At 35.0% G+C, this 16,860-nt stretch overlaps 1 protein-coding gene across 3 annotated transcripts in view; it reads left to right on the top strand.

Moving 5' to 3' along the window:
- RNF17 (ring finger protein 17) overlaps positions 1-16,860 on the top strand; it is a 116,594-nt gene that overhangs the window by 23,096 nt on the left and 76,638 nt on the right. For all 3 annotated transcript variants that reach the window (XM_035716124.2, XM_049101106.1, XM_035716118.2), the window contains exons 7-12: positions 7,325-7,496; positions 8,870-8,946; positions 9,258-9,332; positions 11,688-11,995; positions 14,014-14,172; positions 16,283-16,472. In XM_035716124.2, the coding sequence (XP_035572017.1) occupies positions 7,325-7,496; positions 8,870-8,946; positions 9,258-9,332; positions 11,688-11,995; positions 14,014-14,172; positions 16,283-16,472 (981 nt within the window). The remainder of the gene's footprint in view (positions 1-7,324; positions 7,497-8,869; positions 8,947-9,257; positions 9,333-11,687; positions 11,996-14,013; positions 14,173-16,282; positions 16,473-16,860) is intronic.

Here is a 16,860-nt window from a genome sequence, read left to right as displayed (position 1 = left end):
CATGTATTTTTTAAATTCTTCATTAATTTCCTGCTTGACCCATTCATTCTTTAGTAAGATGCTCTTTAACCTCCATGTGTTTGTGGTCCTTCCAAATTTTTTCTTGTAGTTGAATTCAAGTTTTAAAGCATTATGGTCTTAAAATATGCATGGTATAATCTAAGTCTTTTTGTACTGGTTAAGACCTGATTTATGACCCAGTACATGATCTCTTATGGAGAATGTTCTGTGTATGCTTGAGAAGAATGTATATTGTGATGCTGTAGGATGAAATGCTCTGAATATAACTGTGAAGACCATCTAGTTCAGTGTGTCATTCAAAAGGCTTGTTTCCTTCTGGATCTTCTGCTTAGATGATCTGTTTGTTCCTATGAGTGGGGTGTTAAAGTCCCCTACTATTAGTGTATTATTATCAATTAGTTTGTTTAATTTTGTTATTAATTGGTTTATATATTTGGCTGTTCCCAAGTTAGCATAAATATTTACAATTGTTAGATCTTCTTGTTGGATAAACCCTTTATTATGATATAGTGTCTTTCATCTCTTGTTACAGTCTTCTGTTTAAAATCTAGTTTGTCTGACAAGGATGGCTATGCCAGCTTTCTTTTAATGTCCATTGGCATGATAAATGGTTCTCTACCCCCTCACTTTCAATCTAGAGGTGTCTTTGGGTCTAAAATGAGTCTCTTGTAAATGCCCCATATTGCTGGGTCTTGTTTTTTTAGTCCATTCTGATACCTTCTATCATTTGATAGGAGCATTTAGTCCATTTACATTCCAAGTAATTACTGAAGGATGAATTTAGTGCCATTTGATCAGCAACCTGTAAAGTTGCTGTTCCTGTATATTGTCTCTGTTCCTTTTTGGTCTTTGTTACTTTTGGGCTCTCTCTTCACTCAAAGGATCACCTTTAATATTTCTTGCAGGGCTGGTTTAGTGTTCAGAAATTCCTTTTAATTTTTGTTTGTCTGGAACTTTTTATCTCTCCTCTATAGTCTGAATGACAGCATTGCTGAATAAAGTATTCTTGGCTGCATATTTTCCCATTTATCATATTGAATATATCATGCCAGTCCTTTCTGGCCTGCTAGATGTCTGTGAGCAGATCTGCTGATAGTCTTATGTGTCTACCATATAGGTTAAGGACCTCTTGTCCCGAGCCGCTTTCAGGATTTTCTCTTTATCTGTGAAATTTGCAAGCTTCATTAATTCTGTGTTGAGGTGTTGACCTATTTTTATTGGTTTGAGGAGGGTCTGTGCCTCCTGGACTTGAATGCCTGTTTCCTTCCCTAGATTAGGGAAGTTCTCAGCTATAATTTGTTCAAATAAACCTCTTTTCCCTGTCTCTCTCTTCATCTTCTGGGACCCCCATTATCCAGCTATTTTATATTATGAAATTGCTGAGTTCAGTAAGTCACCATTCATAATCCAGTAGTTTTCTCTCTCTCTTCCTTTCAGCTTCTTTATTTTCCATAATTTTATATTCTATATCATTGACTCTATTCTGCCTCATTTATCCTTGTTTTTAGAGCTTCTGTTTGGGACTACGTCTTGGTAATACCATTTTAAATTTCAGCCTGACTTGATTTTTGTTCTTTTATTTCTATAATATGGAATTCTCTAGTGTGTTCTATGCTTTTTTTCAAGGCTAGTAGTATCTTTATAATCGTTGTTTTAAGTCCTGGTTCAGATGTCTTACTTACATCCATATTGATTAAATCCCTGGAAGTGAATACTGCATCCTATTCTTTGTTTTGGGGTGAATTTCTCCATGTCATCATTTTGTCCAGAGAAGAATAGAAGAAAGAAAAGATGACAATAAAAAAAAAAAAAAAACAGAAACAAAACCATACAAATCAAAAAAAAAAAAAAAAAAAAAAAAGGAACCAAACCAACAAACAAAAAAACTAGATCCTGGATGTGTTTTGTTGGATCCTGCTTGTTAAATGAAAATAAGAAAATAAGAGAGAAAAACGATTTTTTAAACGTGTGTGTATATATATATAATACAATGGAAAGGAACAATTTAAAAAATACATATAGCATATATATGAAAATTTTTAAATAGTAAGAGAAATTGAAAAAATAACTCAAAAAATAATAATGAAAAACTTAAGAATAAAAAAAAATACCATGAATGCTATATACTTCCCCCAGAGCTGAAGTTTTACAGCCCTCTATCATCAGTAAACTTGGTGCAGGCCAGTTGTTCCTGCTGGTATTCTGGAGGGACCTATGCACTGATTCTCAGGTGCCTTCACCCTGGTGGAAATGCTCCTCCCTTGCCAGGGGGGCTGGCTTAGTGTATGTAAGTGGCTCCGGATTCCCCTGAGTAATGCTGTTTCATTCCCTGAAGGCTTTCTGCACTGATGGGAGGGACAAAAATGGCAGCGCCCCAATTTTTAGCCCTGGAGCTGAACATTCATGCCCTTTACTCTTCAGTGAGCCGTCATTGAAAAGCACTCAGAAAAGAAAAAAAAAAAAAAAAAAAAGAAAAGCACTCAGTTACTCTTGCCTCCCTGGTTTCCATCAGATCTCTGTGTTCACCCAGACTATGAGCATTTTTATCTCAGGCACTTGAGTTTCAAAACTCAAATTTTACAGACACCTGTGCCACAGACTCGTGGTGTTCCTCCTGGTGAGGTAAAGGAGGGCTCCTGCCACGCTTCTGCCTTTTGCTGGACCCCTGCCAGGAAACTGATTACAAGACTGTGCAGTAGTTTGCAGTTTATGGTAACACAGAACAGAAAGCCAGCACCTAGACTCACTGTTTTCAACCAGCTTTCATGCTCTTATGCCTGCGAATTCTGCGCACTCAGACACCCTGATTCTTTTGTAACCCAAGGGATCCTGAGACAATGCTATTCCACCTGGGATTCTGTCTCACCTGAGCACTTTTAAGCCAGGGATGTACATAGCAGACTTCTGAAAGTTACATTTTGTGCTCTGCTGCTTTTAATACTTTGCAGTAGCCTCCTTAAGCATGCTCCCTCCCCTCTGCCATATCCTCCAGTATAACACCCCATATTCAAGTCTCTGCACCTCTTACCTTCCAAAAAGTGGTTGCTTTTCTCTTTGTAGGATTGCAGCATTTCTTTTCTCAGATCTCTGATTTCATAGGTATTCAGAAGGATTTGATAACTGTCTAGCTGTGTTTGAGAGAGTAGAGATACTTAGGGTCCCCTACTCCTCCACCATCTTAAGTCCTCTCCCATGTCAATTTTTAAAATTTTTGCTTTTCATTTGTTTCAATATATTTTCCTAGTGATTTTTTTTGTTTGACCCACCCATTTGTGTTTAGGAGTATGTTATTTAATTTCTACATATTTGTGAATTTTCCAGTTTCCTTCTGTTAATGTTTTCTAGTTTCTTTCCATTGTGACCAGAAAAGATATTTTATAAGCTTTCAGTTTTTTTTAAATTTAGGTTTTAAAAGACGTGGTTTTTGACATATGATCTAACCTGGTGAGTGCTCCTTATATGCTTGAGGAAAATGTGCATTCTCAGCTGTTGGGTGGATTTTTCTCTTTATGTCTGTTAGGTACAATTTATCTGTAATGTTGTTTAGTCTATTTTTTTATTGATATTCTATATGGTTTTTCTATCTGTTATTGGAAGTAGGAAGTAGGATATTGAAGTCTCCACCTACTATTGTAGTGCGTTTCTCCCTTTAATTGTATATTTTTGGTGTTCTCTCAATAGGTAATTTTTTCTCTTGTAACAGTTTTTGACTTAAAGTGTATTTCATCTAATATTAGTATAGTTCTCTCTTGATTACAGTTGGCACAGGATGTATTTTTCCATTTTTTCACTTTCATTCTATATATATCTGTATATCTAATGTGAGTATCTTATAAATCCTAAATATATGTTGTCATTTTTTGAACTCTAGTCCTCGACTCTGTGCCTTTTGATTCTGAAGTTTAATCCATTTAGTTTTAAAGTAATTGTCAATAACGAAGGACTTTTGTCATATTGTTTTCACTATGTTATAGGACTTTTTTATCATTCAGTTCCTCTATTACTACCTTCTATTCACTTTTTTGTAGTGACATCTTTTAACTCCCTTCTGATTTCTTTTTTTGCATATTCTGTAGTTTCTTTATGATTATCATGGGTGGATTTTTGGGGGGATTACATATATTAAGTTATACCAGTCTATTTTGAATTGATACCAACTTAACTGAATTGCATGTAAAGACTCCTTTATATCTCCTTCTTCTCTGTTTTGTTTTCACAATTACATCTTTTATGTATCATGTACCCATTAACATAGATTTTTTTTAATTTTTTTTTTTATGATAGTCACACAGAGAGAGAGAGAGAGGCAGAGACATAGGCAGAGGGAGAAGCAGGCTCCAGGCACCGGGAACCCGACGTGGGACTCGATCCCGGGTCTCCAGGATCGCGCCCTGGGCCAAAGGCAGGCGCCAAAACACTGCGCCACCCAGGGATCCCCCATTAACATAGATTTAAAGTCATTTTATGTATTTGTCTTCTAAATCCTGTAGAAAATAAAAAGTGGAGTTATAAACCAAAATTACAATAATACTAGATTTTATATTTGCCCGTGTATTTACCTTTACCAAGTACAAGTTACTTTTTCTCCTTTCATTTAACCTGAAGGACTTTGTTTAGCATTCCTTAAAGGACAGATATATTGATTATGAACTCCCTCAGCTTTTCTTTAAGTTTTCCCTTATAGTTTGATGGACAGTTTTGGTAATTTTAAAAGTCTCAGTTGGCAGGTTTTTCCCTTTCAGCACTTTATATTTTATTTTAATTTCTTTAGAGAGCGAGTGATCAGGGAAGGGGAAGAGAGGGAGAGGGAGAGAGAGAAAGAGAGAGAAAAAGGGACAATCCTAAGCAGGCTCCACACCCAGTGCAGGGCCCAACATGAGGCTCGATCTCATGACCCTGAGCCAAAATCGAGAGTCAGACACTGAACTGACTGAGCCGTCCAAGCACCCATTAATATTTTAAGTATGTCATCCTGTTGCCTTCGGGCCCCCAAGGTTTCTGCTGAGAAATTAACTGATAATCTTACTAAGGATTCCTTGTGAGTGACAAATTGCATTTCTCATACTGCTTTCAAGATTCTCTATTTGTCTTCCAAGAGTTTGATTATATTATTTCTCTATGAGGGTCTCAAGTTCATTCTACTTAAATTTCTTTGAGTTCTTGCACTTGTAAGTTTATGTATTTTATCTAATTTTGGAAGTTTTTAGCTATTGGGTCTTCAAATAATTTCTGTGTACCTTTCTTTCTCTCCTGTTTTAAGAACCTCCCATAATATATATGTTTTTCTTGAGGGAACCCCTCAAGTATCTTAGGCTCTGTTCTATTCATTATTTTTTCTTTCTGTTCCTCAGACTCTGTAATTTCAGTTGTCCTAGCTTCAGATTTACTAATTCTTTTTTATTCCTGCTCAGATCTGCAGGTGAATCCCTCTAGCGAATTTTTCATTTTAGTTATCGTTCTTTTGAACACCAGAATTTGTTTCATTTTTATAATTTCTGTGTCTGTTGATATTCACATTTTGGTCCTTCATTGTTTTCCTAATTTCCTCTAGGTTCTTTTGCATGTTTTCCTTTAGTTCTTTGAGCATACTTTAAGCTGTTGTTTTAAAGTCTTTAAGGCCTATATCCCTGCTTCTTCAGGGATGGTTTCTGCTACTCTGTTTTTTTTTTTTTTTCCTTTGAATAGATCATGTTTTCCCATGTCTTTGAATGCCTTTGGTGTTTTTTGTTTGTTTGTTTGTTTGTTTTTTTGCCTTTGGTGTTTTATTGAAAATTGGGCATTTGAAAACACAGCCACCTCTCAGGTCATTGCCAACTGGCTCTCTCCAGGGGCAGTCTTTCATTGAGTGAGCATGCTCTTGAGCCCTAGAATCAGCCTCAGATGAAGACTTAAGGTGTTCTTGGATCTTTTCTGAACATGCATCTTCCCTGGGCTTGAGTATGGTTTTCTTGAGTATGTTTTTTTTTTTTTTTAATTCCCTTATATACACAGCTACTTTTAAATTTATTCATTTCCGAAAGAGTCTCACCCAAGCTTTTGCAAGCCTTGGATATTCTACAATATGTCTTTATGATCTCTTACCCAGGGATCTATCGCTTTTAGTCCTCTACAACCTTCCCAAGTACTGCATGTTGCTTTTTGCTGCCAGAGCTCCAAGTTAGGTGAAACAGAGTAGTTCCTCAGACATCCCAGAGACAAGTGAGGACACTACAGATAAAGTGTGCTATGCTCCCTCTGGTTTGACAGAAGGAATTAGACCAAGATTACAGCATGCTAAGGAGAGGGCTGGGCCAAGAACAAAATACTATGGAATTTCCTACTGTTTTGAATGTGGCTTTTTCTTGATTTTTGCATTTGCTGGGTTGTATGCCTTTGTTTATTGTCCGGAGTTTCTATAAGATTATTTTAACCAATTTTTGCCTTTTTTTTTTTTTTTGACATCTCCACTGGGTAACAAGGTCTTAGAGTTACCTAGTTTTGCCATTTTGCTGACTTCAATCCGTAAGCAGAAGTTTTTAGAAACCATACTAGAACTTAACAAAATAACCATTTTCTCACCTAAAGAATGCTTTCAGATTATTTACAAAGTTACTAAAATGGTTTTTGGAATATCTCTTCGCCTTCAGAGCCTATGTCACATTCTTACATTCTTGTTACTCTTCAATATGGCAGGCAAACACTCCTTTTTTTTTTTTTTTTTTTTTTTGAGACAAGATTGGATTTTGAGGAAATAAAGTCATTTGTTTGATAATGTAATGAGTAAGTTACACACTGAAATTTTGGTACAAATTTTTTTAGTTGCCATAATAAGGTAATTCCATCAGAGGCCCAGAAAAGATTTTGAGGAATGAGGTACAAGTAATGAAGGAGTTGCTAATTGCCTAAGTGATTACTTTAAAGATTATAGGTAATTGATACTTATGTTCTGGTTTGGTGAAATCTTATTTTAAAATCTCATATTTATGTCATTTGTATCCGTTGATAGAATTTTAAAATGTGAAGGCACATCTTTATGGGAAATGAATACAAATTGTCTTTGAAATGGCATAAGTGATTACAAGATAGGATTTCTCTTTTAGGTGGAATCATCTAGGATCTGTCTGCTGTAATCTATGACAGCTTAATCTGTGACAAATTTACATCCTTGTGCTTTTTCTCTAGTTATCATTGACTTGAATGACGTTTTAAACCATGTTCATAAGCTAGTGAAATTACTCTTTTGATATCACTCAGTTGCTATAAACTCACTTTCATATGAGTATTTATGAAATTCTGTAAAATAATTTTGGGATCTTATATGAAGGAAAAAGAACCTGTGTGAAGAAGTAGTAAGAAATACAGATGATTATCTATCAAGTGTAATAATGGCTAAAAGCTACATTGAAGAGAAAAAAAATGATTTGGCTGCAGCTATGAAGATAGCAAGAGAGTTAAAATCAGCTCCTTCTTTAAGGACTTATTGTGACCTGAATCAGGTAATTTTGATCATAATGTGAATTATTTCTGAGGTTTGTTATTTTACATGGCTTTGGAATATGATGTTTTAAGACATAAAATTTTTTTAAGATTTATTTATTTATTCATGAGAGACACACAGGGAGAGAGAGAGAGAGAGAGAGAGAGAGAGAGGCAGAGACACAGGCAGAGGGAGAAGCAGGCCCCATGCAGGGAACCCGATGTGGGACTCGACCCCAGGTCTCCAGGATCAGGCTCTGGGCCGAAGGTGGCGCTAAACGGCTGAGCCACACAGGCTGCCCAAGAATGTGTTTTCAGATTGTCCTAATTTATCTTGGCCTCAATTTAGAGTTCTTAGTTGTTTGAATTCTAAGACAAACATTAATAAATTTGTTTAGCCTTTTATTATTTACCAGTTAGGGAAATGGCACAGTAATAAGGTCTTTATAACAGATGATCTGAGAGCAAGTAGGATGACATTGAGTTGGAATTTGATGTTCCTAGGGCATTTGAATAAAACTAAATGGAATTCTCTTTTTATAAACAATTATATATGTCTCATTTAAGATTTCATGCAAGGTTTTTTTTTTTTTTCTCTTTTCTTCCCGCTTCTCCAAATGTGCAGGTCAAGAGATAGAGTGCTTCCCCTATGTTCTATCATCTAATCGTGTGCCTAGGGAGCACATATGGGAAAAATAAAAACACATTTCTGATGAGACCATTTGGCATGACGGTGTTAACCATCAATCTTTTTGCTGATTTCTACCTTGCTCCCTTGGGTTATAGATCCTACTCTATTGTCTTTAAGTCCTCATGGCCTTTTTCCATAGATAATCAGGTGTTTGGGCTGAACTGAAGTATAAAATAGAAGCCATTGGTATATCTACTTCCAAAGTCTCCAAGTAAAGAGAGAAGAGTTGACCACCATCTTACTTGGTCAGACTTCTTCCAACCATAGTTCTAAAAACAATAGTCATTTCCTGTGTATTACATATGAGACATTAGGAGGTGTAAGAAAGTAATAAAATTTGGTATTCACCCTAGTTAGGTTTATTAAGATGAAGCAAAAAGACGATGGAGGATAGCAATGCAGGTACAGAGTGAATCTGATCAGAATTTTCTCCTATTACATAAATATATCCCATTTGTTAACTAGACAACAGTCTATTAATTTTGTTATCTATTAATTTTTATCTCTAAAAGATTTTAAATTTCTTTGGGGGGAAAATCATAACTTACTTGCATCCCTTCCTTTGGGTGCCTAAAATTAAACCTTAAACACATTAATTAGTGAGACACTTATAGGCTGTAGTTTCCTTCTTAAATTTTATTTTGTTTCAACATTTATTTTTTAAAAATTCCCATCTGAGTAATGCGTCTCTTTTGATTCTAGATTATCCGTACTTTGAAATTAACATTTGAGAGTGAATTGTTACAAGTTAACTCTCTAAAACTAAGGAACTCTCCCAGGTAAGTAAATTGTAATTCAGAAGAACCTAACAATTAAGTATAAAAGTGTATTAGAGGCTAGATTTATTAAATAATAAGCAATTATAAATTGAAAATTTATGTCACAAATGTGTCCCAAATTAGCAACCATGTAAAGTAAGAATAATTTATGATAAATTAGAAAAGTATGTTGTCAGCTGACTTTTAGAGAAAGTAATAAACTTCTATTAGAGCACTTAAAAATATTCTTTGAGTTTTTAATGTTAGCAACTTTTATTTAGAAAAAGTAATAAAGTGATATTAGAACATTGACTTATATGCTCGTGTTTTAGGTTGAATATGAATTGTAGTGAGATCATCTGTATGTTCAACAATATGGGAAAGATTGAATTTGAGCGTTTAACAAAGTAAGTATAAGAATGGCAGAATGGGCGGGGGGCACCCAGGTGTACAGTCCATGGATAATCATGAGCCTTCCCAATGAGTATATCCTTTAAGATATTTTGATAACTTGAATATGATTACTATCAAATATTTTTAATATCAAAAGCTATTCTCTCTTTTAGACTGCGTTGATCTTGTCTTGATTTTAAGGTTAATTTATAGTAGTCTTAAGTTTTTTCCTAGTTTTAAGGGAATGTATCACTCCAATCTACTTCTACTTCTTATATGTGGTACTTAAACAACAGATTTGCCCAGTAAGAGCAGGTATTGACATATGTCAAGGACAGTACCCTGGAGAAATACTAAATTTTAAGATTGAGAAAGGGTAACCTGCAAAACAAAACTGAGAATGGAGTAGGCAAAGGTTGAAAAACAAACAGGAAAAAGTGGTGTTCTAGAAGTCAAAGGAGGAATTTATGAGACTGGAGTCAGTTGATAGTGTTAAATGTCCCAAATCTTGGGCAGCCCGGGTGGCTCAGTGGTTTGGTGCCACCTTCAGCCCAGGGCATGATCCTGGAGACCTGGGATTGAGTCCCATGTCAGGCTCCCTGCATGGAGCCAGCTTTTCCCTCTGCCTCTCTCTCTCTCTCATGAATAAATAAATGAAATCTTTTTTTTTAAAAAAGTTCTAAATCAAATAAGAACTGTTATAAAAAGAAATGTTTAGTTTGCAAAGTTGGGTACGTATATGTATCCTCAGAAAGTGTTTGGATTCAACGTGTATTTTACTTATATTCAAAGCATACCTTTTCTTGGAAGAGAGAGAATATGTATCATTGCTAAATATAATTGGCTTTGTTGGCTATTTCTAAAACACTTCTTAAATGATCTGTGATGGGGCAGCCCCGGTGGCGCAGCGGTTTAGCGCTGCCTGCAGCCCAAGGCGTGATCCTGGAGACCCGGGATCGAGTCTCAGGTCGGGCTTCCTGCACAGAACTTGCTGTGTCTTTGCCTCTCTCTCTCTCTCTCTCTCTGTCTCTATGAATGAATGAATAAATAAATAAATAAATAAATAAATAAATCTTAAAAAGAAAAAAAGATCTGTGATGAAGCTAAATCCAAAATGGGTTAAAAAAGACAAGCTTTTTGAGACTCAGTCTCATATCTTTGGTAGAATTTCTGTACTTGTAGATTGATAGCCTAAATCTGTGTTGATATGTGAGGAAGGTAAAAAAAATATGGAGTAACCTTCATAAATAATCAACTGTGGATTAGTGGCTACTGAATAATACCCAAAGGATTGACTAATGATGATTTTTAGGTGAGGCAGAGATTTTAATGATTTGCTCAGGACTACCCTTCACTGTTTTCTATACTTTATTTTTAAACCAGTGAATTAAAAAAATAATCATAAAATAATTTAAAATGAGATAGCTGAGCCAAATCAAAGTGCTTTTGAAAATCTGTAGTCACTGTTCTTTAGGACTAGAAGACTGTGACATGATTGTATCTTTCTTCAGCTTCATTGATTATACCTCTTGTTGAACTTTTAGAACTCTTGGCTTGCTTAGGGCTGGGAATGGGCAACAGTTTCTTTCTGGGTAGTGGAAATGTTCTAAAATTAGATTGTAGTGATGGCTGCACAACTGTAAATTCAGTCAAAATTAATGAATTTTATGCTGTGTAAATTATACATCAATAAAGCTATTTGGGGTACGTGGGTGGTACCTTCGGTTGAGCATCCGGCTCTTGGTTTTGGCTGAGGTCATGATCTCAAGGCCCTGAGACTGAGTCTAGCATGGAGTCTGCTTGAGATTCTCTCTCTCTCTCTCTCTGCCCCTCCTGCTCATACTCTCTCAAAATCTTTAAAAACAATAAAGCTACTTGGGATGCCTGGGTAGCTAAGTGGTTGAGTGTCCGCCTTCAGCTCAGGGCATAGTTCTCAGTCCGGGGATCGAGTCCCACATCGGGCTCCCTGCGAGGAACCTGCTTCTCCCTCTGCCTATGTCTCTGCCTCTCTCTCTCTCTCTCTCTCTCTCTCTCTCATAAATAAAATCTTTTAAAAAGTAATAAAGCTATTTTAAAAATACATCCGAGGCACCTATACAATAATTTTACCTCTTTATATGTGTCACAATATTAACTATCATGTGGGAAGAAAATGGCTTGAAGGTAGATATTAAAAATTTATGAAACAACTTAAAGTAGCCATATGCCTGTCTGGTTTTTTTTTCTTGCAAATTTTTGTTTAAATGTCAGTTAGTTAACCTGCTGTGTAATATTGGTTTCTGGTGTAGAATTTAGTGATTCATCACTTACGTACTATACCCAGTACTCATCACAAGTGCCCTCCTTAATCCCATCTATTTTTTAAACAGATGTGATCCCCAAGAAAATGAAGTGGGACAGAATATTCAAAAGAAATATAATCATAAAAAGGAATTTTCTTGTCATGATACATACCTATTGCGAGAAAAGAAAAAGGTTGACATGTCTGTTCTAAGTAATGAAGCCTCAGCACCTTCTTTGCAACGGGAAGCCAGTGATGTGCATTTAGAAGCAGAAGACTTCCAGCCACAGAAAGAGGTTGTTGCAGCACCATCCCCTAAAACCATTGCTGTTCTGCCTCAAATGGAATCTACCCCTGATGTGATAATTGAAGAAATTATTGAAGAAAACCTGGAAAGTGAGTGAAAATACAAAAGCAAGGAAACAGTACGTCTGTAATTAGAAACTAAATTAGTCCCTGTACTTAACAGAAACCTACTGCTGTTATCTTATACCTCATTATGAGTTAACACCTATTGGTTCCTTGCCCCTACTTTCATATTTTCCAAAATTAGGATAATTTTATTTTGGGTGCAGTAATCTAACCTCTGAGATGTAAATTTAGTATTTGGTTTAATTGAGGTATTTGATTTTTTGGTGTTCCACACATAAGCCTTGTAAAAAAAAAAAAGACAAAAATACAAATAAGAGAGATATTTGTAGAGCAATCTCATGGCTTTGTCCTTAAATTTAAGAACAGGTTCTCCTAAATCTTCATTCTGAGATATGATCTGTTATAAAATGAGTTAACATGAATATAATAGCATCTGTTTTATAACATTTCAATGTATTCCTAGCAGTTGATTAACGAACGATGCCAGTATTCTCCCCATTAACTACTGCTGTGTAGTTAGTGTACTGCCAACCTTAAGACCATGTTCAAGTTCTGTTTTAGGATTCTTCCACCCACTTCCCAACCTGTTTCAATGGTTGATTCTCCAGAATGACCTTTTGAATGCAAAAAAAAGGGACATGTTTTCAGTTGTTTCCATTGTATTATTATTGCTGATATCTCAGTGAGTTAAAAAATCTGTCATATCTACTGATAAAAGGAGTCTTACCATTCCAGTGTTTTGTGAACTCAAGTACAGCTTTTTAAACAATAGTGTGCCATTGTCAACCTAATAAAACTAGTACATTTGCCTTTATTTCCTGTTTTGATGAAGCATGCTTCACACATTATCTTGTGGAAACACCTAGAGATCCAAAAAAGCCTTTTTCAGAAAAAAAAATAGTCTTTCCCTTTTGGATCAAAAGCAGGTACTTTAACAACTCTGAACTTGATGTTGTGGAGTTTGCTGTATGTAAATAACTGTCATGTGTGAAGGCAGTGAGTAAAATGAACTTTACTGCTAACTAAAACTTCTTCCTTTTTAATGTTAAAAGTTTTAGCTGTTACTGGCAAAAATATTTCTGAAATCTGTAACACTTCTTTCAGCTGTCTCCCCACTTACACATATTTATCTCTTCACACCATCCTCAATATGGGTATTTTTCTCTGTGATCTGTATTGGATAGTTAAAATGATACATTCTTTGTGTTTTAAACATTTTTACTAAATAAAACATCTACATCATTCAAAAATTATATATTAAAATACTGTGAATTCTTCCCTGACCTGTCCAATTTCATTCAGTCTCTCCCTCCCTTCCACAGTTTCTTTATGCTTATACAAATATATACATCATTTTTCTGTTTCTGTATACAAAACATAGCATACCATATATATTGTTTTCTTTTAATTACCTTTTAAACATTGCATTCTGGACATCTTTTCAGTAGCTACATTTAGCTTCATTACTGCTATATACAAAACATTTTTCTCTTTTATTTGACCCCCACAACCCTACAGCCTCCACCAAAACACACACATCTTCCTCTAGGTGTTGCTCAATATATTGGCTTTGCCTAGACATTTTTTCACACTTTTCTAGCCAGGTAAGATTTATGCTTCCGAGTGTCTATGAGCTAATTATTGGTTCTTTGGATATAGTATAAGCAGGATTTTTGGGATATGCAAGAGACCTACTTATTATCAATAGAGCTCTGAGTTCCAAAATGTTCATAAATAAACTCTGATGTTTTGTTATAATATGATAGAGTTACAGCATATCTTGACTGCTACTCCATGTAACATACTGGGAAGTAAAATATTTGCAGTTCAATTTGCTAAAGAGTTTAACGTTGAAAGTGGGATCTATTTGTTTTATTGTTCTGGTTATTATTTTGAGTTTGGACTCTTGTGAGACTTAAGTATTCTAGAGTTTTCAATGCCACAGGACACTTAATATTCTTTTTCCAGGATTTTGCATTCAGTTTTCATGAATTCTTTCCTAACTTAAAATATATTAATGTGGTTTAAATATTCTCATCTAGGTTCTCCAGAGCTAGTTTTTGTAAGCCATGTAATACATCCTTGCCACTTTTACATCCGGAAGTATTCACAAATTAAAGATGCAACAGTATTGGAAAAGAAGGTGAATCAGTTTTGCAATAAGAGTTTACACCTTGATCCTTCAGACATTTTGGAGCTAGGTAATGAAATATTACTCCAAGCTACAATATCAAGTTTATTTAAGTATTACAGTATTTGGCCAACCCACATAGACCTTTTATAATACAGATTTGTATTCCAAGCATAAAAGTTTTAAAATTACATAACATAATTTTATTTAGGTAATTTAGCTAAATATTGACTGCTGAGTGAGGTATATACAAAAACTCCCATAATGGAGTGAAAGAGTTATTTTTTAAATTACAAAATCCTTCACAGGTTATGTAGTTTGTTTCTCTGTCTCCAGGGAAAATTGACCTGTAAGATGGTTCCTTGTAGTGTGACTACAGTCCCCTGCTATCCACATGTGAATACTGAAGATGTCATTAAGCACTTAGATGCAGGAGGACAGTGGTGTCTGTTTCCTAGGGCCACTCAGAAGGTAGTTGGTAAACTTAATCAGTCCACCCTAATTCTTAGGGTATGCCCAATTTGCCATAATTTAGGCTTTTATTGCAAATGTTTTCCTTATAACACATTGAATAAATTCAGTTATACTCTATAATAAGATAAAGCTATGATGTGTTTGATTTATTAATGGAGTGAGAAAACTGCTGGGTTTCTTTTAAAGATTTTATTTATTCATGAGAAAAAGAGAGAGGCAGAGACATAGGCAGAGGGAGAAGCAGACTTCTTGCAGGGAGTCCAATACAGGACTCAATCCTAAGACCTCAGGATCACTCCCTGAGCCCAAGGCAGACGTTCAACCACTGAGCCATCCAGGTGTCCTGAGAAGTGTAGTAGTAAACTTTTATGGCTACAAATATTTCTCCTAAAATTTAATACATGCCCAAGAGAGTTCAGCCTAGATTCAGAAAATGTTATAAAAAGCCAAAAAGTCATCCTTTGTTAAATTAAGAATAATTATTATTTCAAGGTAAATGACTTAAATACTCATTTATATTTTGAAAAAATGATAAGGAAAGAAATGTGATGTGATGCTTTAGGAGGATATCCTCTTGTTCCCTTTTCATACCTATGCTCTTCATTATAAAGAACAGCAAATGTTTTCCATAGGCCTTTCTCTTACCTATTGCAAAAAAAAATGGCTTAATAGCATGTAGTTTAAAACTCAGAGTATTGCTTATGTGGTATATCAACATAAGAGAAAAGTTGATGACAATCTTTAGACCACATAAACATTTTCACAGAACTAAAAATTAAAAGGCTGCCCTAATGCACCTCTCTCAGCAATCCTGTTTTTATTAGCATATACAGAAGGGATTTATACAACATCCCTCTGTATATAATCAGTGGTCAGGTCTACCAATTTATTTCTGATAGGTAGCTTAGTTATTAAGAGGGTGGACTCTAAGACAGCCTGGATTCTCCTCCTGCCTCTTTGCCTACCCGCGTGATGAAAGCCCTATCTCCATAGTGTTGTTGTAGGGAGTAAGTAAATTCAAACATAAAATACTAAGAACATCACTGAGCTCATAGTAAGCATTCAATTCAGGCCTCTTTCTTCCTTGACCTTTTTTTCCTGATTATTAATTTTTAACTCCTCTGATACGTCCTCTGCTGCTAGGTCCTTGGTTCATCTTCACCTTCTCTGAATATTAATTCTCTGTATATTAATGTAATTTTGGCATGTCATATACTGCCTCTCATTATTTCTTTATTTTGATTCCTCTTTATCAAGAGAAAGTAATTGAAAGTAATTGTTTCTTCCTTTATGCTACTAAAGTATGTACAAATTTCAGCATGTATATATCTGTATGCATTTATGTGTATATGAATGGGATAGAAAGTCTTTATTGTAAGTACAGTCATTTACTTGCCTATCTCTTTTCCTTTCTTGAGCTTCCTTTATGGCAAGGTGGTCTCATTCATCTTTGTTATAGTTCATAAAATATAGGTCCTCAATAAGAGACTGCTAACTTTGTTTTTACCTCCCTGTTTACCTATATAACAGGAACTGCCACAATATCCTACCTTTATATTTTTCATAGCACTTGATATGTACTGTGTCATCAGTAAATAGATGAATTAAAACTTCTTAGTGATGTAACTAATATACATGTTCATAGATTAGAGCTTATTAGATACTTTTCTCCATAAATACTGATAATGATTTGTCTTCCTCATTAGGTGCAAGAATATTTGTCAACAGTATTGAAAATGGAATGTGGTGCCGTGGAACTATCACTGAATTAATTCCGATAGAAAGTGAAAATATTAGAAAACTTTGTAGTTCAACCAGATTCTCAGTCCATGAAGTTGCACTAATACAGATATTCATGGTAGATTTTGGAAATTCTGAAGTCCTAATTGTTGCAGGGTATGATATTTTATAGTTATTACATTTTCCTGGCCTGTTTGGAAATATTTGTTATCAGAGGAGTGGGATACTAAAGAATAAAGGAAATTGGGAAGGGGTAGAGAGGAGTAATTTATCATTCTTCTAAGGTATATAGCTCTATTTTTTATTTTGCTCTATTATTTATTTTACTAATTACTAAATTAGTAAAGTATTATCATTTATCAATATTACTACATGAGGAGCTTGGAAAAGTAGTGGATCTTTGGAGGTTTTTTTGGAAAAGAAGCTTTTTGATATGTCCAAACTCAAGTACTTTTCTATGTTGCTTCAAAACTAGGAATGATGCACAAAAATATTTCTTTTAAATAAAGTTTACAGTTAACTGCAGTATGATTGAGTAGAATTT

Source organism: Canis lupus, chromosome 25 (genome assembly GCF_003254725.2).
Source record: "Canis lupus dingo isolate Sandy chromosome 25, ASM325472v2, whole genome shotgun sequence".
NCBI classification, from domain to species: domain Eukaryota; kingdom Metazoa; phylum Chordata; class Mammalia; order Carnivora; family Canidae; genus Canis; species Canis lupus.
The sequence above is the reverse complement of the archived record's forward strand: the minus strand, read 5'-3'. Positions and strand labels throughout refer to the sequence as shown.